The sequence below is a fragment of the Dermacentor albipictus genome, unplaced genomic scaffold (genome assembly GCF_038994185.2).
Source record: "Dermacentor albipictus isolate Rhodes 1998 colony unplaced genomic scaffold, USDA_Dalb.pri_finalv2 scaffold_111, whole genome shotgun sequence".
In the NCBI taxonomy this organism is placed as follows: domain Eukaryota; kingdom Metazoa; phylum Arthropoda; class Arachnida; order Ixodida; family Ixodidae; genus Dermacentor; species Dermacentor albipictus.
The window spans coordinates 57,440-79,681 of record NW_027225665.1 but is presented as its reverse complement, the minus strand read 5'-3'; the positions used below and the strand labels follow the sequence as shown (position 1 = coordinate 79,681).

Below are 22,242 nucleotides of genomic sequence, written 5' to 3'. Positions count from 1 at the left end.
AATTCGAGACGCGGGAACCTCAAACACTGCTTCGAGGCCTCCAATCTCGTGCAAGCCATGCTTCTACCATGCCGCGGCCGCCGCCGGCGAAGGCAACACGGGAAAGGGCAAGCATTCACAAGCAAAACAAGACCAAGATGGCGGCGCTCGGTTCAGCGGCATGGAAATGGCGCGCGCGCGATGTTTGGTTATTTTCGCCGTTCGCTCGCGGCTCGGGGGCTGCCGTGGCCTGTTGTATATCGAATTAGAAGCATTTCCACGGTGAATTAGGCGTTAATAATTACAGGAAAGGTAGTTTACAACACGTATAGCCGAAATATATACTTTTTGAAAAATCGTTTTTTTCGCGATTTTTCGACTTTTGAAACCCGCGTCCCCCCTTAACACGCTAACAAAAACTGTCATTTAGTTTCTGTAGTGGTATTAAAGGTGCATTAATCTTTCCTATAAACAATTCTGCACTGGCATCTATGCAGTGTTTTCCATTTGCATATTCCGCAGTGCGGTAGCAAAAAGCTGTGAAATCTGTGTATTCACTTGCATGAGCTGGTTATACTTCATGAATACTTTGTTTAGCGCAAAGCGACACACACAAGAAAGACGACAGCACAAGGCACTACTCTCAACTGACATCATTTTATTGCGTCACTCCTTTCTAGACCGCTCAAACTAGAGGAACATGCACAGTGAGCACCATGCGGTGGAGCCACCAACAACATCCGATCCAAAGAGCGCACTCATGCGACAGAATCCAAAAAACCAAATTCAGCGCTGTACAAGGTTAAGGAAGGCACACTAATGCACTGTGACTCCAATGACTTAATGAAAAATGCTTCCTATAACTCTCGGGCGGTGGTGTCACGGCTCTTTTTCAAAATCGTGGTATCACAAAACATGGGTTTGCATTTGCATGTTTTACAATGCTGAGCCAAATGGGAACCTGTGCCTGTTGGTATGGATCGCTCATGTTCTCTAAGGCACTCGTTAACACAGCGGCCTGACTGCCCTACATACACTTTGCCACATGACAAAGGAATCTTATAAACGACACCGACGCTGCATTCTACAACTTCACGTGATTCTTTTCAGAATCAGGTTTTTTACTTGTTTTAGAAATACAACTGCACAACATTGACAGTTTCTGAGGAGCGGGAAACACTACCAGAATTTGGTATTTAGTTGCGACATTCTTTAGATTGTGCGCCACTCTGTGGCAATACGGCACAACTTCAGGCCTCTTCTTTTGTGTGATGCAGTTACTTTTGTGCCGCTTCCCTTTCAGTTTCTGAAGCAATACCTCCGAGACTGACGTCACCACCACACTTGGGTAACCAGCAGCCTGCAGCCTATTTAACTGTGCAATGAAACTCATGTTCGCAGAGTGATGACAAGATTTCATTAAGGAAGATTCTAAACACATCAAAGCAATGGCGCGTTTCACAGTCTTTGAGTGCGCAGATGCGTAAGGTAAAAGTTCCTTACGTGCGCGTGGCGAGTACATCCAACAGGCGTGGCCTGTTGTAAGGATAGCTGCAAATCTAAAAACTGGAGTTTACCGTCCCTAGATAGCTCATATGTGAAAGTGAAACCTTTGCCATTGTCATTGAACAGTGTTAAAATATCAGCTACTGTCACGGAGCATTCGTTGTTAGTCTGTTTTATCACAACAAGAAAATCGTCAACATATCTAAAAATTTGAACCGAATCATTGTTTAAGGCACTCTTAAGAGCGCGGTCGACAAAAGATAAAAAAATATTACAAAGAGCAGGCGCCACACATGAACCAATACACACACCATTTTTCTGGATAAAACGGTTATTTTCGAACAGGATAAAAGTTGCACTTAAATAAAATTCAAGAAGGGACATGAAACTTTCCGAAGATAACCCGGTGGCATTGCGAAAATCTACCGTAAAAACCGGAATATAGGTCGAACTTTTTTTCAAAAAGCCATAGCGAAAAGTCGACCCTCGACTTATATGCCGGACATTGGCGGAAAAACTGCGAAGTCTTGCAACAATGGGCGGATAAAGTAAACAGCCACCATCGCCATCATCAGCAGCGCGGCGTTGGTTCTTTATTCTATGGCGTGGCACCGGCATTTTGCGTTTCCACTGTCGCAAAGATCTTTTGTGTCTTTCATGGTATGCGGGTCCCAGAGTTCGGAAGCATATTCTAACTTTGATCTCACTATTGCATTGTAGGCTAACATTTTAGTCCTTACAGGCGCATTTTTAAGCTTTCTTTTTATGAACCACAATTTTTTTAGCGCAGCTGAGCAAACATCCGAGATATGAGTTGACCATGTAAGCTTATTGTTGAGGGTAACGCCAAGGTATTTGTATTTGTCGACTTCGAGGACAGTTCTATTTCCAAGTTGGTACGGAAAAATGCTAGCAGATTTTTTTCTTGTTACGCGTAAAAGTACAGTTTTTTCCGCATTGAGCTCCATTCCCCAATTGGAACACCAGTCAGTGATTTCTACAAGGCATCTTTGCAGCACAAAATGATCATCATAGGACACAATTTCCTTGGAGATAACACAATCATCCGCGTATAACCGTATGGACACATTACCAGGAATAACATCAATCAAGTCATTAACATAGATTAAAAATAACAATGGTCCTAGTACACTGCCCTGAGGGACTCCTGAGCTGACCTGACGGGCACTGGAAGTACAATTCCTAATATCAACAAACTGTTCTCTGTTTTTGAGATAAGCACATATCAACTGTATGATACGAAATGGGAGTCCAATTTTATCTAATTTATGTAATCGCTTTGCATGGGGAACTTTATCAAAAACTTTGCTGAAGTCCAGAAAGAGCACATCTATTTGTCCAGATAAATCAAGTATGCGGGATAGCTCATGTACGGTTGTTACGAGTTGAGTTACAGTGGAGAGTCCTTTCCTGAAACCATGCTGAAAAGGTGATAGTATGCTATGATCTTTCAAAAACTCTTGTATAAAACCAACGACTTTCGCCGTGCCCAGTGGGCACGGCGAAAGCGCTGCGGACAAGGTGCTCAAAATGCTACCTCTTTTCCTGGTACAGGTCCTGCTGCTGTCAAGTGCGCATGCATCTTCGCAGACTATCGCCGAGCTTCATCAAGTTTGAACAGAAGAATTCGTCGCCAAAGATAGCACATCTGGCAGCGCCGTCACCGTGGGCATGCCACAGGTGCTGCTGCTGTCAAGTGCGCATGCATCTTCGCAGACTATCGCCGAGCTTCATCAAGTTTCAACAGAAGAATTCGTCACAAAAGATAGCACATCTGGCAGCGCCGTCTCCGTGGGGACGCCACAGGTACATGGATATCGGACGACATCGACCGTGACGTCATCAGCCCTTGGCCCTATAAATTTGGCACCACACCCGTCCGTCTTCAGTGGGCACGGCGAAAGCGCTGCGGGCAAGGTGCTCAAAATGCTGCGTCTTTTCCTGGTACAGGTTAGTTATGTGTGCACCATACGATCTGACGATAGGTTTCTTGTTCTCCTACCGTGCCCACGCACATGTCTAGGCTGTGCCTATAGCTGCTATTGCTCATGTATGCTGCTTGTTTGTGGAGATATAGAAATGAATCCAGGCCCAACGGTTGATGAAATGTTTCAGAGACTCATTGAGGGGCAGAAAGACATTAGGTCTCGTTTAGAGGCAACGGAAAGGGCACTGGGGAACTTTGGTGATCGCTTGAATAAGATAGAGGCAAACATAAAAGATCTACAGATGAAAACAGATGGGATTGACAACATAAGCATAGCTTTAAATGGTGTGCAGGATGCACTTACACGGCATCAAGCCAGACTCGATGATTTAGAAGATAGAAGTCGGAGGTCAAATTTAAATGTTTTTGGCGTAAAGGAAGATCTTATTGAATCAGAGTCAGACTTGCGCAGAAAAGTTATCGATGATCTCTTTTCTGCTAAATTGGGAGTGCAGTGTTCATCTGTAGCTCGAATCCAGACTGGGGAAAAGTTCTTCTAATCGCCCTGTCATAATGTACTTTCAGGACTATAGAGAAAAGCAAGCGGTCTGGAGCAATGTATCTAAACTAAAGGGAAAAAACAGTAGAATCGATAATGACTACTGCGCGGAAACATTGTGCAAATGAAAGCATCTTTGGCAAAGTGCAAAACTTGAAAAAAAGGCTGGAAGTAAGATTTCCTTGGGTTATGACAAGTTGAAGATCGATGGGCGGTACTATAAATGGGATGCTGCTCTAAACTCTAGAACATTGATAGAGCGCAACACCAGATCCTTATTTGAAAGCAAACGGCCAGATACGTCCAATGTGCGGTTAGTTTCTTTCAATGCAAGAAGCATTGTGAACAAAAAAGATAAACTGGAAGATTGTTTGCACTCTTTGGATCCGCACGTGTGTGTCATAACTGAAACCTGGCTACACGACCAAATAAGTGACGATGACATAGTCCCACCAGGTTATCGGTTATATCGGCGGGACCGAGGATCTAGAGGGGGTGGTGTTGCTGGGGTTGCTAAATCCTTTGTCGATGTTGACGTAGAAAGCCAGATTGCTGAGCATGAAAGCCTTTTTTTGAAAATCAAAGTGAAGGAAATGGCGTTTTATTTGTGTGCAGTTTATCGTGCTCCAGACACTGATGAAAGCTTTCTGAGTAAATTGTATGACCGTTTGTTGTTGTTGCGAAATAAGAATGTTATTGTAACGGGTGACCTTAATATGCCTTTATTAAATTGGAACAATCTATCTTTTGGATTATCGCATACGAGCGATAGAATCCTTGATGTTATGTTTGCTCTTGGTCTTGACCAAATAGTTACTGAATGTACTCGCGGAACATCAATTCTTGACTTGCTGTTCATTAGTGAAGGATTCAGACAAGGAACTGTTACAATTGAACCCGGCATATCTGACCATATGTTAATTTCTTTTTCCTGGAAGGTCGGCAAATCAAAAACACGTGGGCTTGATGTCGCTACAGTGAAGGAATTTAGTAGAGCTGACGATGTGGCGATTATTGACTATATTGAAGAAAATGTTGGGATTACATGTGATGATGTGGAAAGCTCTTGGCAAAGTTTCGCTAATGTGCTTAGGCATTGCATTAAAAAATACGTTCCAAACAGAAAAATACATAAAAAGCGGAAACATCCATGGATTACTCGTGAAATTATACACATTAAGCGTAGACTTAAGGGGGGACACGGGTCTTTAGACCCAAAATATCATAAAAAAACGAATTTTGGAAAATAGCATTTCTCTAATATTCATCTATTATTCTCCCTATCTGCCAAGTTTCCAATCTCGTAAGGTCATATTTCAGCCATACGAACAATTTAAAAACAGATAGGGCACCTGATTTTTCGCGTGTGTCGACGCGAAAACGACACACATTCAATGACGCCGCGCTCGCGTACTAGTGCCTTGAGGGCGGCCATCTTGGTCTCGTTTGAAAGAACGCGGTTTCGGCTTCAAATATCGTGCGCTGCCGCTTCGTTAGGCTTGCTGGTTCAATACAAAAACCGGCGGCAAAAATAGGTGAAACGCGCGTTCTCATTCGCTGTCGCATGCACGTGACGAGATAACGCCACGTGATTGGCTGGGCGCACTCCCGAGCTGTCTGCTAGCCGCAGCAGAGGCGCAGGCGAGACGCCATGTTCGATACGATCGTTGTGTGAGTACGCGCGACGATGCCTCCTCCGCTCCGAAAGTTTGACTCCAAGCACAAGTATGGAAAGAAAAGGAAGAAGTCCATGCTCAACAACTTCAAAAAACGCCCCACCGCGTCGCAAGTGGTTGAGGACGAGCCACCAACGGCGTCAAGCGACGGAACTGATGGAGCCGACCGAGTGCTAGGCCTAGGTGGTGCGACAACGAGTAGCTGCGACGAAAACGCCAGCCGCGTCCGTCGTGACACCGTTATGCTGACGCCTTCAGATTTGGAGGTAATCGACATGAGATCCGACGAGAAACTACAAGAGCTCGCATCAACCGCAGCAGTGAGCCGTAAGTCGGAGATCTTGTCCGCTGGCGATGTCGCGGCCGGCCCGATTGACGACACAGTTTTCACCGTGGTGTGCCTGGAATCGGTGAACGCACTTCTGGAGCATATGAACTGTAATACATGCGGCGGTAGCGCGAAAATCAGCCGGAAGGAGCGCGAATATGGCCTTGCAGTAAGTCTGGTGCTCATATGCTCGAAATGCGGCGACAAAGCGTCAGCGTGGAGCTCGCCGCGTGTGAATGGGACTCAGAAAGTGAATCCGTTTACCGTCAACATTCTGGCTGCGCGCGCGATGCAAAGCACCGGCAATCGGCAAACTGCGTTCAATGATATTTTCGCAACAATGAATATATCGCACCGCGGGCTGCATACGAAAACGTGGCAGGGGTACGTCAAAACGAAGTTGACGCCCGCCGCGACCCGGGCAGCTGAGACGCTTACAACAGAATGCGCGAAGTCGGTCCGGCAGCTTTACAGCCAATTAAACTTCGGCAACCCGGGCAACGTTGCTGTATCGTACGACGGGTCTTGGATGACTCGCGGGCACAGTTCGCACATCGGTGTCGGCGCCGTCATTGAACTTTTCACGGGACTTGTCCTGGACTACGTTGTGCTGAGCAACTTTTGTGCCGGTTGTCAGCGTGGACCAAAAGTTGGTGACCCTTCATACGAAGAATGGAAAGCCAGTCATGAGTGTCAAAAAAATACGGATAAGAAGGCTGGTGAAATGGAGGTGGAGGCTGGCCTCATTTTATTCAAAAGATCGCTGGAAAAGTACAGCCTAAGATACACAACTGTGCTGTCGGACGGTGACAGCCGTACTTTCTTGGCCCTAAAGGAGGCCAAAGTATATGGCTTTATAGAAGTTGACAAAGAGGATTGTGTCAACCATGTCCATAAGAGGATGGGGACAGCACTACGTAATGCCCTGTCAAAGCACAAGGGGCCTGGCTCAGAGCCACTTGGTGGAAGAGGAAGGTTGACTGGAGATTTGGTCAACAAACTGAGCTCTTATTATGGATGGGCTCTGAAGTCCCACACTGGTGACATTGAAGCCATGGAGAAGGCCGTGATGGCAAGCTACTATCACGTAACATCAAATGACGTCACCTCGAATCATAGCCTTTGCCCAGAAGGTCCCGATTCCTGGTGCCGGCAAAATGCTGCAAAGGCCAAAGGCCAACCTGTGCCGAAGCACCGCTACAATTTACCTGCTCATGTAAGCAAGGCATTACTGCCAATCTACCAACGGCTCTCTGACAAGATGCTGCTTGAACGTTGCCAGCGAGGCAAAACACAGAACAACAATGAAAGCCTGCACTCGCTAATATGGGCGCTCGCACCGAAGGAGCAGCACGCATCACTCTTCAGCGTTGAGGCTGCAGTGGCGGAAGCAGTCATGAAGTTCAATGCTGGCTGCAGGAGAACCTCGGCAAGCATTTTGCAAGAACTCTCGATGAATCCTGGCGAAAAGTGTATGCAGCGCATGGCGGAAAAAGATCGGCGCCGATCAGCCGCATCTGAACACAAGCATGCATCGGCAGAAAATGTGCAGTGCTTCTTCAAAAAGCGCCACAGAGACACAAATGCCCAAACTGACTATGCCCCAGGAGCCTACTAATGTTTTGGGAATGTGTATGTGCACACATTTGTGACCCTTCACAATTAAATGTGACATTTATTTGTTTTCTTGATTTTCTCGAAATACTAATTTTACCCACCCAGCAAGACATTTACTGTGATATATCAGTAGCTATCATAGTTATAGTATTAATTTTTTTTGCATCATGAAGCTAGATGTTTGGAGCACCAAACATAGGAAGCAGTTTTTCAAGTTTCTTTGTTTAAAGTTTTTAAAATTTGTCTTTTGTCTGACTAATGCAAGGCCATGTTCAGAACAATGGAGTTCAGTGCACTATAAAGTAGGAAATACTGATCCAATCATAAAAGTTCTTCCTATGTTGTGAAGCTTGTGCTTTCTTCTATTGGACCATATGTCATTTGTCTATTTTTGTGCAGCGGTTATTTGTCTATTGTAGTAAGAAAAAAGGCATTGTAAAATACATTGTTTTCTTAATTATGTAATGAAATAATGAACCTACAAAAAAAATAACTGCATTTTTAGAATCAGGAGAAGGAACTAAATAAGCATGCCAATTTTTATCAAGTTTGGTTCATAAATAAATAATGATACTTTTAATCGCCATGTCCCCCCTTAAGAGATATCGTAAGAAGCAGGGGACGTCAACGCCACTTTTTATAGAAATCAAACGTGACCTATTATCAAAGGTGAGCTGCGCCAGGACTAAATATTTTACACACACATTAGCAGAGTTTCTAAAGACTGATCCGCAGAAATTTTGGCAGCATTTGAGCAAACCCAAAGATGCACTTACTAAAATAAAAGTTAGGGACAAGATTATCACTGATGCTGCCGAAATAGCTGAGAATTTTAATCAGTATGTCTACGAGGTGTTTTCAGAATTAGATGAATATGAAATAAAAGCAGTGGCTGCACCAGAGGATGGCATTGAAGTAACTCGTGAGGGTGTTCTGGCGATGCTCTTGAAACTGGACACTAAAAAATCCGCTGGACCCGATGGTCTTCCGAATGTATTTTTGAGGTGTTACGCAGAACAAATATCGGGCTGCCTCACAGACATCTTTAAACTCTCATTAGCAAACGGAAAAATTGCTTCACAATGGAAAATAGCACGGGTGGTTCCCGTATATAAAAAAAGTGATCGATTGTCTGTTTCAAATTATCGGCCTGTTTCCATAACATCCAGTTGCTGTAAGATGTTGGAGCATATTGTAGCCGGTTACCTGCGAAAGTTCCTGAGCGATCATAATCTTTTGTCGGATAATCAGCACGGGTTTCGGCAGGGGTTATCCACAGTTACTCAGACTGTTTTGTCTGTACATGAATTTGCGCGGGTGCTTGATATGCCTGGGCAAACGGACGTGGTTTTCTTTCATTTTAGCAAGGTATTCGATAAGGTGCCACATGGCAAACTTCTCTATAAGATGGAATGTATGGGTATTGGCCTCGAGCTCCACCACTCGAAAAGCTGGCGCCACCGTCGGCGTGACGTGCTAGGAGAGATCACGTGGATATAGCGGCCGCGTCGGCTGCTTCGGGCGCGCCGAAGCGAGCTGAAAACGAGTTTAAATTCCCTCGTACGCTGCGGTCGTTTAGTGGCGAAATTTTCCCGCTTCGAGTGTCTCCTTTACAACGCTTGAAAGCACTACAATAGGTAGTGGCTGCCTTTGAAGGCGCGCAACATGGTAGGCTACTGCTCGGTGCCGCAGGGCCGGACGCACGTAACGGAGGCCGGTGTCAGGCTTATTCACACGTAGCCGCAGGACAAGAAGCTGCGTGAAGATTGGCTCGCGAAACATAAAACCGGCAAACAGTCATCGGCTACAACTCGGGTATGCAGCAAGCACAGACGCGAGGAAGATTTCTGCTACGGCGCCCGGTCTGCGATGTTCTGAAAACGCGCACTGAGACGCTTGCCCGAGTCCGCTGTCGATGCTTGTCGATGAACTTGTCGATGCTATAGATACTGGCAAGTTCAGTGGAGTGGAAAGGGAGCGGTAAGAAGCACATTTATAAAAGCATGGCATATGGTTATGTTTGTGTTATGAATTAATGCACTGGATTACAAAAAAGGAGCAGCGGGAAATTGCACGCTGAGAACACCGATAAACATACAGTGCGACGCAACTCGAGAAATAGTATTGAAAGGTCGAAGAATTTAGAAGAAAAAAAAAAGATTGAATCGTTGCGACGGCACATCACAGTCCCCGTAGGCGTCGAAGTCTCTACAATGAAATTATTTTTTAACAGCTCTGATAGCGCCCACGCAACAATGGTTGCTTGTATACTGTCAAATGCTCATATTCTGCGGCCTAAAGCTCATGGCACGGTGTGAAAACGCGCGCGCGGAGAAAGCGACACAGTGTGCGCACAAGCATGCAGACGCGCAGTCGGTCGCTGCGAATCTGCGCGATCGCTGCATTGAGGCTTCGTTCTATTACACTCCATTTACCGTATTTACTCGCATAATGATCGCACTCGCGTAATGATCGCACCCCTAAAATTTGTCGTCAAAATTTGATTTTTTTTATTTCCCGCGTAATGATCGCACTCCGAACTTGCCGCAGCGATATGTCGTATGCTAAGTCTAGCGAATAATGATCGCGCTTACCACCTGTCGAATGCTACGCGAACGACTCTTCAAGACAAGCCAAGCGGCCTGCACGCACTAAACATTCTTAAGTAGATGCCTCATTTCATTACTTTCATCACTTTCCGCACTTCCATGACAAAATGAGGTACAACCAAACTTGCCTTTATTATGGGTTGGCTTTATAATGGCTGATGTCAACAAAAACAATAAAGGCGCATTTCGATTCTTTTCATCTGCTTTTGCACTCGTGAGCACGCAACAAATCGCGCGCGGCAATGATAGTAGCCACGTTTACTCTGATACATTAAAAGTGTGCCCTATTCATACGCCGACGCTTGTAACACAGCTAAGATATTCGCCCACCCTTAGCGGAAAGTAGTGAAGACAGATGCCGCAGTTTCCGCAGCATGCCCGTCATGTGTTTCTGTCACTGGCAGCTAAGCGCGCCCACCTATTACTGTCCCCTCAAAGTGGACATGGCTACGTTATTGCCGCAAACTTGCCGATATTAACGATATTATTCATCACTAATACGGAAGAAACTGTTTCAATGCACGTAATGTACTCACGAGAAGAAAAAAAAAATCGCGTTCGGCGCGTTCGGCTTGCTCCGCTAGCCGCCATTTTTGTTTTGGTGTCCCGCACCCGCAATCTCGCATCCCGCAGCAAACGCGGACGAAAAAAAAAATTTTTTTTTCCCGGGAAATTTAACCCGCGTAATGATCGCAGCCCTGAATTTGCTTCAATTTTTCTGACAAAAAAAGTGCGATCATTATGCGAGTAAATACGGTAGTTATACAAACACTATAAGAAGATATTTCACATAGTTTGCTCCCAGCGTTTACCTACCTTTCACGCAAGAAGCCGGTTCGGGAGACTCCATCGCGGCGACCGCGCGCAGTCACGTTCGCTGTACGTATTCGGTAAAGAGATAGTGTCTGTAAACGATTGTGTGCTTTCAGTTTGCCCAAGCTTATTATTTGACAGTAAGAAACTTCTCTCGTTTCGAAAGTACTTACAGAAATGTCCGGGAGAGCTCGCGCGTGGTGTTTTCAGTGAGCACTGACAGCAAAACCTATGAGGAACGCGCCACGTGATCCCTCATACTACGCCAGCGAGGCGCTTCCGATAGATGGCGACTCCGTAACTCCTCGCTGCCAATACCATTTTTTATTATTCGATGGATTCAAGACTACCTTACAGACAGACGGCAAGATGTGGAAATTAATAAGACCGCTTCTAGTGTTGTTAATGTTCATTCAGGAGTTCCTCAGGGAAGTGTGCTGGGACCTTTGTTTTTAATATATGTAAATGATTTAGTTGCGGTTGTTTCTAAAGATGTCTCTGTTAAGTAGTTTGCAGACGACTGTGTTGTGTTTAAACAAATTTCATCTGAACATGACCACATCTCTGTTCAAAAAGCTGTTTTTGCCATTGAAGAATGGTGTCTGAAATGGGCTATGGAACTTAATAGTGAAAAAACTGTTCTCTTACGGAACTAGAAAAAAGTCTCCCATTTTGCTTCCTTACTTTCTTCGCGGCAACATGATTTTGGAAGTTGACAAATATAAATATTTAGGCATAACACTCGACAATAAGTTAAAATGGTCGGCTCACATTACTAATATTTCCTGACATTACTAATATTACCTGACATCCCCGTACAAAAGAGGCAAAGTTTAGTATTATTAATGTCAACGCCCGAAGTATCCTAAATAAGTTGGAATCCCTAGAGAGCATTGTCTTGGAGCATGAACCAGATGTTATGGGTATTACAGAGACATGGCTACGTAAGGATGTAAATGATTCGGAGGTCACACCCGCTGGGTATTCAATTGTCAGAAGAGATCGGGAAGGTCGAGGTGGTGGCGTAGCATTCTTGATAAAGAATGGTGTACCATATGATATTCTCGAGACCGAGAAAGTGATGGAAACGGTCTGAATCAAAACAAAGTTGAGTGCACATCAAGTCCTTATTGGTTGTATTTACAGGGCTCCTAACTCACCCGTAGATGTTATTTTGCATTTAAGAAAATTTATGGAGTCGAACATGCATCAAGGCAATAACATTATACTTTTAGGTGATTTTAACTTGGCCGGCATTGATTGGCCGACACTTTCACCGGGACAGACTGAGGTTTCAAGTTGTGACCAGCTTTTGGAGCTAGCTTTCAGTTTAGGCCTAACCCAGGTAGTGACAGATTATACAAGAATCTGTGAGACTAAGTCATCAATACTTGATGTAATTTTTCTGTCAAATTCCTTAATACCATATCTAGAAATATGTAAAACCGAGGATGGTCTTTCAGACCATAAAATGGTGCAAGCATTTCTAAACTTAGGACCTGTACCATACCCATGTGCTCTTCACAAAACATTTTTGAAGTTTTCCTCTGCCAGTGATGTTGGTGTGTTAGACCTTTTAGAGCGTTCTTTCGACCATTTTGTTCATCTCTTTGAGTCAAATACTAGTACAGATAATTTATGGGACTACTACTTTGCAACGGTCATGGATTGTATTAAAAACTACATACCAAAGTGCTATAAAAGAATTAAAAGGAAAAATCCTTGGATTACAAGGGAAGTTATACATCTAAAGAGAAGATTAAGGCGAAAACGTGGGGACTGTTCGAGGAATCCAACCCCCGATAAGAAAATCTCAATTCAACACATGAGCCATGACGTGAAATGCCTTATAAAACAATCTAAAGACAAGTTTTATAATGTGACACTTACGAAGTTCCTTAAAGAGGCGCCGCAGAAGTTCCGGCGGTACGTCAACCCATCCACAAAACCGTTATCCTCAGAATCCTGCAGTACTGCTGCAATGCAAGCTGATAATTTTAATGCTTACTTTGCATCCATTTTTACTAAAGATAATGGTCATACACCTCATGTAGCCTACACAGCTGCTAGACCACCCATTGCAGACATTGAAATCAATGAACAAGGTGTTTTAAATCTTCTCCTGTATATTGATGTTAAGAAGAGCCCTGGTCCTGACGGCATTCCAAATGAATCTTTACGTAGATATGCAGAATGGAACTCTAAATACCTAACTAAAATTTTTCAGTCCTCTGTTGATAGTGGTTGCTTCCCGGTAGCATGGAAATGCGCAAAAATCATACCTATACACAAAAGTGGCAGTACAGTGGAAGTGGCAAATTACAGACCAATTTCTATTATAAGCGCATGTTCTAAGCTCCTTGAGCACATTGTTAATAAACAATTAGTTTCTTACTTGGACAAATACAACTTGTTTTTTCCTGGACAGCACGGTTTCCGAAAACGGCTCTCAACAACCACCCAGCTCATTGAAATCGTACATGACCTCTCTGAAACGTTAAACTCCCATGGTCAAACAGACATAATCTTCCTCGACTTTGCGAAAGTATTCGACAAAGTGTCCCATCCGAAGTTAATCATAAAAATTGATTCTGTATTTCAGAGCCCCGCAATCACTCAGTGGTTTTCATCTGACCTTTCTTCTAGAGAACAATACGTTGAATTCGGGGGGTGCACATCACGCCCTTCCCGTGTTGTGTCCGGAGTCCGCAAGGAAGTGTCCTAGGTCCTCTTTTATTTCTGATCTTTATAAATGACTTGCCCAGTAATATTAGTGTCCCTGTCAGACTGTTTGCTGATGATTGTGTGATGTATAATAAAATTCGGGATAGTAATGATCAGGCCAATTTACAGTCTAGTCTGCAAATAATTAAAAAATGGCAGTGGCTTAGCTAAGGTTAAGCCCAGGATGCGAAGCATACTAGCATTTATTTTAGTTGTTGAACCACTGTTTAGCTTGGTGAACTGCTGTTGCTTGGCTATATTTGGTTCGGCTAGACGAAGAAACAACTCATGCGTTACTCTGCTTCGCCTTGGACGCCCCGCATTGCACGTGGTGAGCGTCGAGCAACGCATCGTTCGGCGCGGCAACGAAATGTGTGCCTGAGCAAGCGACGCACGCCTGAGCCTTAGAAACAGCTCGTTTCTAAGGCAACGCCGCATTCACTAGAGGCGCTTTTGTACCGCTTTGAAGCATCGTACTCGTGGCTCAGTGGTAGCGTCTCCGTCTCACACTCCGGAGACCCTGGTTCGATTCCCACCCAGCCCATCTTGCAAGAGTTGAGCCAAAGTCACTTCTCCTCTGTCGTGACGTCACGGTGTCACGTGGTATTCAAGGCGACACCGCCGCGCCTGAGGAGCTGGGTTGAGCTCTCGTAATATGCTTCGCATAAAAATGGTGTGACGATTGGCAGATGGAACTAAACGCAGCTAAGTCTGTTGTTATGTCCATAACGAGAAAGAAAAACATTTTGCGTTACCCTTACAATATAAATAGTATAACTATTAGCAGAGTCGATAAACATACCGTAAAAACCGGACTATAGGTCGGACCGGAATATAGGTCGACCCCCCAACTAACCAGTCCTAAAAATGAAAAAAATATTTTTCAATGGCAAAAGTACTGAAAGACACCCTTACCTTGAAACAAATGCGACTCAGCCGGTTGCACAATGGTGACAGTATTTATTTAAATGCTGCTCGCATGTGCACCTGGCTAAGTTTTTAACAGCATCGCGCGACCATCGACCCGCGTGCTTGTCAGCACCTTATTAACGGCTCTAAGCGGCGAAACAAACGAGATAGCGCATGTGTACACATGCGCTTACTTTCGCTATTTCGCCGCTCCGTGCCGTGATGATAAGGTGCTGACACACACGCGGGTCGATGGTCGCGCGATGCTGTTAAAAATTGGCTGGGTGTGCAGTACACAGAAGGACACAAAGTGCGCAAGCGCTACTCCGAATCGGAGTCGTCCGAACTAGAGTCCGATGTCGAGTGCTTCTCGCTGCCCACGTCCCATAGAGCATCGTCCTCTGTGCCGTCCAGCGCGTTGCTTATGCAGCATTTTCTGAAAGACTTGCGCACCATCTCTTCGGGGAGAGATTTCCACGCCGACGACACCCAGCCACAAACAGTCGCAAGCGGTGGACGTCGCAGGCGGCCGGCGGGGGTAGTCGGGTTATCGCCCTGCATCCATTCATTATAGAGTTCGCGCACTCTATCTTTAAACGGCTTATTGAGCACAACGTCTAGTGGCTGCAGCACAGATGTCAGTCCACCAGGGATGACCACGAGGTCCGTCTTGCCGTCGCACAGGGCCCGCTTGACGTTGGCTGTGAGGTGGCCTCGAAATGAGTCCAGAACGAGCATGTTCGCTCGCTCAAAGAGGGCACCAGGTCGCCGCTTCCAGACGAGCCGGACCCACTCCTGCATCAGATTCGTTCATAAAACAGTTTTCATTTACCCGGACGATGACGTCGCGTGGGAATTCCTCTTTCGGCAATGTTTTTCTTTTAAAAATGATGAAAGGGGGCAGCTTCTTCCCATCAGCTGTACATGCGAGCATCACAGTGAACCGCGAGTGCTCGTTGCCCGTTGTCAGAAGCTTGATTTGCTTGGCTCCTTTCTCGGAAACAGTCCGGCTTGAGGGCATGTCAAACCACACTGGCGTTTCGTCGGCGTTTCCTATCTGTCCGATCATGTAGTCGCGTTGCTGCCGAAGCGCAATTACATATCGCTGAAACTCGATTAGTTTGTCCTCGAATTCTGCGGGCACTTTCTGGCACACAGAAGTACGGCGCCGTAGTGCAAAGCCCTTCCTCTTCATGAAACGCCGCACCCAGGATGGCGAGCCCTTGAATTGCGCCCTCGTCAGTCCAGAGGCGCGCGCGATCTCTACCGCTTTAAAACGGATGGATTCAGCCGTCACAGGCAGCGATCTTGCACGAAGCTCCCGGATGAAATCCGCAACCTTGTTTTCCAGTTCTGGATGCGCTGCAGTCCGCCCACGAAATGAAGTTTTCTTTTGGTTGCTGCAAGCAACCAAAAGCTGCTTCTGCTTCCGCCAGTAGCGAATGCTTTTTTCCGACACTCCAAATTCGCGCTGTGCCGCCAGGTTGCCGTTAGCTTCCGCGTACTCGATCGCCTTTTTTTTGAAGGCGACGTTAAATTGCCGTCGGCTTCCGCTCATTTTTAAACAAAATGAAACAATGCAAACGCAAAATGACGATGCTACCACGTCGCCACGCCGCGCCGCGCTGCTGCTGATGGCGACGGCGGCTGTTTACTTCATGCGCCCATTGTTGCAAAACTTCCGTAGTTTTTCCGCCAATGTCCGGTATATAAGTCGAGGGTCGACTTTTCGCGATGGTTTTTTGAAAAAAAGTTCGACCTATATTCCGGTTTTTACGGTAAGTATCTAGGAGTAACGTTAACTTCTGACCTCAGATGGAATCAACACATTCATGCTGTATGTGGTAAGGCCAGCAAAGTGCTCTGGAGCCTAAGACGGAATATAAGTGCGTCGACACCTGAGGTCAAAATTTTTGCCTATAAATCCTTAATACGTCCTATCTTGGAGTATGCTAAAGCTGTATGGGATCCCCACACTAAATCCAACCAACAAAAGATTGACAGAATCCAGAGGTTAGCATCAAGGTTCATTTTTAACAAGTATCGCTACTGCCAATCCCCCACTGAACTTTTTAAGCTTGCCGACTTACCTCCGCTAGACTTACGTACCAAGTATGAGCGACTGAAACTAATTTACCTTATCATTAATGGTCACTTGCTTGTCGACAAACACAAGTACTTCAAAATCTCGACAAATGAAACATCCAGACATCGTCATAGCCAGTACATCACACCCCCTCAGGTCAGAAATGACTGTTTCAAGTACAGCTTTGTCCCGAGAGGCATTACGGAATGGAATGCGCTCCCCGACTCTGTCATGTCGGCCTCATGCGTTGAGGAGTTTTTGCAATGTGTACATGTTATTCTTTTTGCCGCTAACTAATATGTATATCATAACTTTGTCAAAGGTGTATCTGCTCATTTTGTTTCTTATTTTGGGGAAGTTTGTAGGTGCATAAAATCGAAACCGATTCGCGTCCCTGCTGAAATGTCTTCTGCTGTTCATTTACTTGCTTTTGTTGTCATACTGTATCCTTGTATGTGTTTGTATTTTCCACTCCTGTAACGGCCCTTCATGGGCTGACAGTATTATTAAATAAAATAAAAATAAATAAAATTTCTACATCTGCACTTCGAAAGCTATAGGTTTTACGAAGAAAGCTAAAAACTGCCCCTGCACACATAAAAAAATTGGCTTACGAAACTTGTGTGCGGTCTTTACTTGAATATGCTTCAGTAGTGTGGGACCCATACACAAAAAAAGATATAATGATCCTTGAAAAAGCCAATAGGAAAGCGGTTAGGTTTATAAACGGAAAATACAAAAGGGAAGACTCTCCTTCGCAGTTAATGATCTCAAATAGCATTCATACACTAGAAACCCGCAGAAAGATTAATAGATTGATATTCTTGAACAATAGTTTAACAGGAAAAAATAAGCTCCAGCTTCCAGAGTGCATTAAGCGTCCTCTAGTGAGAAGGACTCGGAGCGTTCATGAGCATTCACTTGCTCCCATCTTCGCCAAAACTAACAGCTTTAAGTACAGTTTTTTCCCTAGAACAGTACAAGATTGGAATTCGTTACCGGCATCTGTTTTTTCCTCACAAAATTTTTCTGATGCGTTACATCATCTACTTACCTGATATTTATTTATTTATTTATTTATTTGGAAATACTGCCAGCTGCTTTTTAGCAGCCATAGCAGGAGTGGTACATAGAAAATTCAAAGGGATACTGTACAAGCAAAGAAAATGTCAAAATAAAATTCGAACACAGCAAGCTCACACACAGTGTTTCACAGATCATACTTGTACGCTACTGCGCAGAACAATATCTCTGAAACTAATGACATGAGTTGAATAAAAATTCGGTACGAAAGGAATTGCGTACTTCGCTCACAACTGAGAAATAGCCGATAAGAAAGAGTCAACAGTACGTTTGTTCGTTGCCTCTTGTGGAAGCCTGTTCCATTCTCTTATCGTTCTAGGAAAAAATGAAAATTGATAAGCGATAGTTCTAGCCTGGGGTACAATAAGGGTAAGTTCGTGTTTTCCGCGGGTACTTCTACACGTGTTAAACTGTAAGTATTCGTCAAAATTCATTTTAGTTTGGCCGTTCACTATCGTGTAAAGCATCTTCAGACGGTGTAGCTTACGGCGTTCCTCCAGTATTGGAAGGCCAGACCTTGAACGGAGATCAGATAGTGATACTTGTCTTCCGTACGCATTATAAATAAACCTGAGTGCTTTTTTTGTACTTTTTCCAGCTTTTCTGTATCAGTTTTAGTGTGCGGGTCCCAAACGACATCACCATATTCAAGTAGAGGATGCACCAGTGAAGTATAACCAACTAGTTTCGTCTTGCTTGTACAGTGCTTCAGACGTTGCCGCAGTAACCATAGTCTTTTTGAGGCTGTCGAAACTATCTTTTTAAGTTTTGTATGTTTTGTATCCTTGTGCTGCTAATATTGTATAATTTTATTCTTTTGGTATCCGTATGCTGCTAATATTGTTCAATTTTATTCTTTTGGTTTATTCTTTTGATATATGTGTGCTGCTAACATTGTATACATTTTATGCTCTTGGTTATGTAACAATGTAAATTCACTCCTGCTTGGGTCAAGCAATGGCCTGCAGTATTCTGAAATAAATAAATAAATAAATATGTTCCAATAGCTTACAACACGAGCTAGTAATAGATATAGGATGGTAATTTGAAACAGATTGGCGGTCTCCTTTCTTGTGTACCGGCACAACATGTGCTTTACTCCAGACTGATGGTACTGCACCTAACTTTAAGGATAACTGGAAAAGATTAGAAATGAATTCAGATAATTACTCAGAATATTGCCTCAAGAAAGCATTAGGAATGTTATCGGCCCAGCTGACTTCTTAATAGTGTTTATATTTAGAAGCAATGCCAGGACACCTTCGCGACTGATTAAAATATTATCTACCGATGGGCTACTTGCACTGGAAAGTTCACACTCATCACGTTCTGTAAACACACTTTGAAAATATACATTGAAGTATTCAGCAATGCAGTGCGCATCTTCTATTTCAATTCCGTTGACATTAATGCTTTGTATCTGTTGTCTTCTCTGGCTTAGATGCTGCCAGAATTTTTTAGGATCGCTAGAAATAAATTCTTCAAGATTCAAGCTGTAAAACTCATCTCTAGCCGAATTTACCTTTTGTAGTAAGTCTTGTTTCAGCTGCGTAATCTGCAATCAAATCAGATCCAAAAATGTGGTGACGCTCGGGAAATGTGCATGCACAGTACTATAGTGCATCACGCAGGTCTCCCAATCCTTTCTTATCTAGTGTGTGTCCCTCCATTCACTTTACTCAGATACGGCTGTGCTGTGAAGATCGTTACCGATGGGGGAGCTTCCTGTTTACACAGCAGAAGCGATACTCGTATCTATAGAGATCAAACTTCAAGGGTCCCAGAAAACTGGAAGAATGCAAACATACTAATCCACAAAAAGGGAGACTTTAAAGAATTGAAAAACCATAGGCCCATTAGCTTACTCCCAGTTTTATATAAAATATTCACCAAGATAACTCGCAATAAAATAAAGGCAACACTAAGCTTTTCCCAGCCAAGGGAAAAGGCTAGCTTCAGGAAGGGATACTCTACAATGGATAACATCCATGTCATCGATCAGGTAATTGAGAAATCCGCAGAGTATGATCAACTTCTCTATATGGCTTTCATAAATTACGAAAAGGCATTTGATTCAGTAGAGATAACAGCAGCCATAGAGGCATTACGTAATCAAGGAGTACTGAACGCTTACGTAAATATATCGGAAACTCTATAGGTGCCTTTATTCTCCACAAGAAAAGCAGGGAGATACCTATAAAGGAAGAGGCCAGACAAGGAGACGCAATCTCTCCAATGCTGTTCACTGCGTCCTTAGAAGAAGTATCCAAGCTATTACCGTATTTACTCGCATAATGATCGCACTTTTTTTGTCAGAAAAATTGACGCAAATTCAGGGGTGCGATCATTACGCGGGTTAAATTTCCCGCGAAAAAAAATTTTTTTTTTTTTCGTCCCGCGTTTGCTGCGAGATGCGAGATTGCGGGTGCGGGACACCAAAACAAAAATGGCGGCTGGCGGAGCAAGCCGAACGCGATGTTTTTTTCTTCTCGTGAGTACATTACGTGCATTGAAACAGTTTCTTCCGTATCAGTGATGAATAATATCGTTAATATCGGCAAGTTTGCGGCAATAACGTAGCCATGTCCACTTTGAGTGGACAGAAACAGGTGGACGCGCTTAGCTGCCAGTGACATATAAACACATGACGGGCATGCTGCGGGAACTGCGGCATCTGTCTTCACTACTATCCTAATACGGCACGTTTCCGCTAAGGGTGGGCGAATATCTTAGCTGTGTTACAAGCGTCGGCGTATGAATAGGGTACACTTTTAACGTATCAGAGTAAACGTGGCTAATATCATTGCCGCGCGCGATTTGTTGCGTGCTCACGAGTGCAAAAGCAGATGAAAAGAATCGAAATGCGCCTTTATTGTTTTTGTTGACATCAGCCATTATAAAGCCAACCCATAATAAAGGCAAGTTTGGTTGTACCTCATTTTGTCACAGAAGTGCGGAAAGTGATGAAAGTAATGAAATGAGGCATCTACTTAAGAATGTTTAGTGCGTGCAGGCCGCTTGGCTTGTCTTAAAGAGTCGTTCGCGTAGCATTCGACAGGTGGTAAGCGCGATCATTATTCGCTAGACTTAGCACACGACATATCGCTGCGGCAAGTTCGGGGTGCGATCATTACGCGGGAAATAAAAAAAATCGAATTTTGACGACAAAACTTAGGGGTGCGATCATTACGCGAGTGCGATCATTATGCGAGTAAATACGGTAATTTGGGACGATTCAGGAGTAAGGATCGGCTGTGAATATCTCGGCAACCTTTGGTTTGCAGATGACATTTTGTTCAGCAACACTGGAGTTGAGTTAGAACAAATGATTGAGGACCTGAACAGAGAGAGTAAGAATTGGGTTGAAGATTAATATGTGCAAAACAAAGATACTCATGAATAGCCGGACAAGGGAACAAGAGTTCAGGATCGTCAGTCAGCCTCTGGAGTCTGTGAACGAGTGCATTTACCTTGGACAATTAATCACAGGGAACCCTGATCATGAGAACGTAATTCACACAATGAAAATGGGTTGGAGCACATGCGGCAGACATTGTCATTTCCTGACTGGAAACTTACCATTATCATTGATAAGGAAGGTGTGCAATCAGTGCATTTTATCTACTGCTGACATATCGGGTGGAAATTTGCAGACTGACAATGAAGCTTGAAAACAAGTTAACGACTGCGCAAAGAGCAATGTAACGAAGAATTCTAGGCATAACGTTATGAGACAGAAAGAGGTCTCTTAATGTGCAGGTTAGATAACCGGCGGACCATTAGGGTTACAGGATGGGTGCGAAGAGAGGGGAAGCACAGTCGAGGACGGCAGAAGAGGGGTGGGCGATGAAATTGGGAAATTCACGGGCGCTAGTTGGAATTGGTTGGTGCAGGACAGGTGTAATTGGAGATCGCAGGGAGAGGCCTTCATCCTGGGGTCGACACAAAATAGGCTGCTGCTGCTGATGATGAACATTATGGTTCATTGTATCAGAGGTTTTAGTAGTCTTAAAAGGCTGAGCCCACATGTACCCGAGATCAAGTGAATAATAATATAATCAGTTGATGTTAGCAAAGCCAAGTTAGGTGAACTTCCTGAACTTATACTGAAATGACTAGGTTTCAGCAAGCTAAATTTAAGGTAGTTGTTAATACGGTAAAGCAATAACTCTTCTACAACTTCACTAATTGAAGATAAAATACATATAGGATGATAGTTAGAGACCAGCGTTGGCACCCTTTTTGTGAAGAGGAACTACCTTAGCTTTCTTAGACATCTAGGGAATGTTGTAGCGAAGTGACGCAGTTGTTACTTTTCTGACGTATCAGCTCACCAGGGAGACAACAATGAGAGGGGATGAGTTCAGGCAGGGGCAAGGCCAGATCCGCAGATACGAAGACGAGA

General features: G+C 44.2%; 1 protein-coding gene across 2 annotated transcripts in view; it reads left to right on the top strand.

The window, feature by feature from the left end:
- Positions 1–22,242, top strand: part of LOC139053401 (uncharacterized) — a 50,657-nt gene that overhangs the window by 9,299 nt on the left and 19,116 nt on the right. For both annotated transcript variants that reach the window (XR_011510454.1, XM_070530418.1), the window contains exon 4: positions 3,061–3,456. Coding sequence is in view for 1 of the 2 variants with exons in the window: in XM_070530418.1 (XP_070386519.1) it covers positions 3,178–3,456 (279 nt within the window). In the remaining variant the exon portion in view is untranslated. The remainder of the gene's footprint in view (positions 1–3,060; positions 3,457–22,242) is intronic.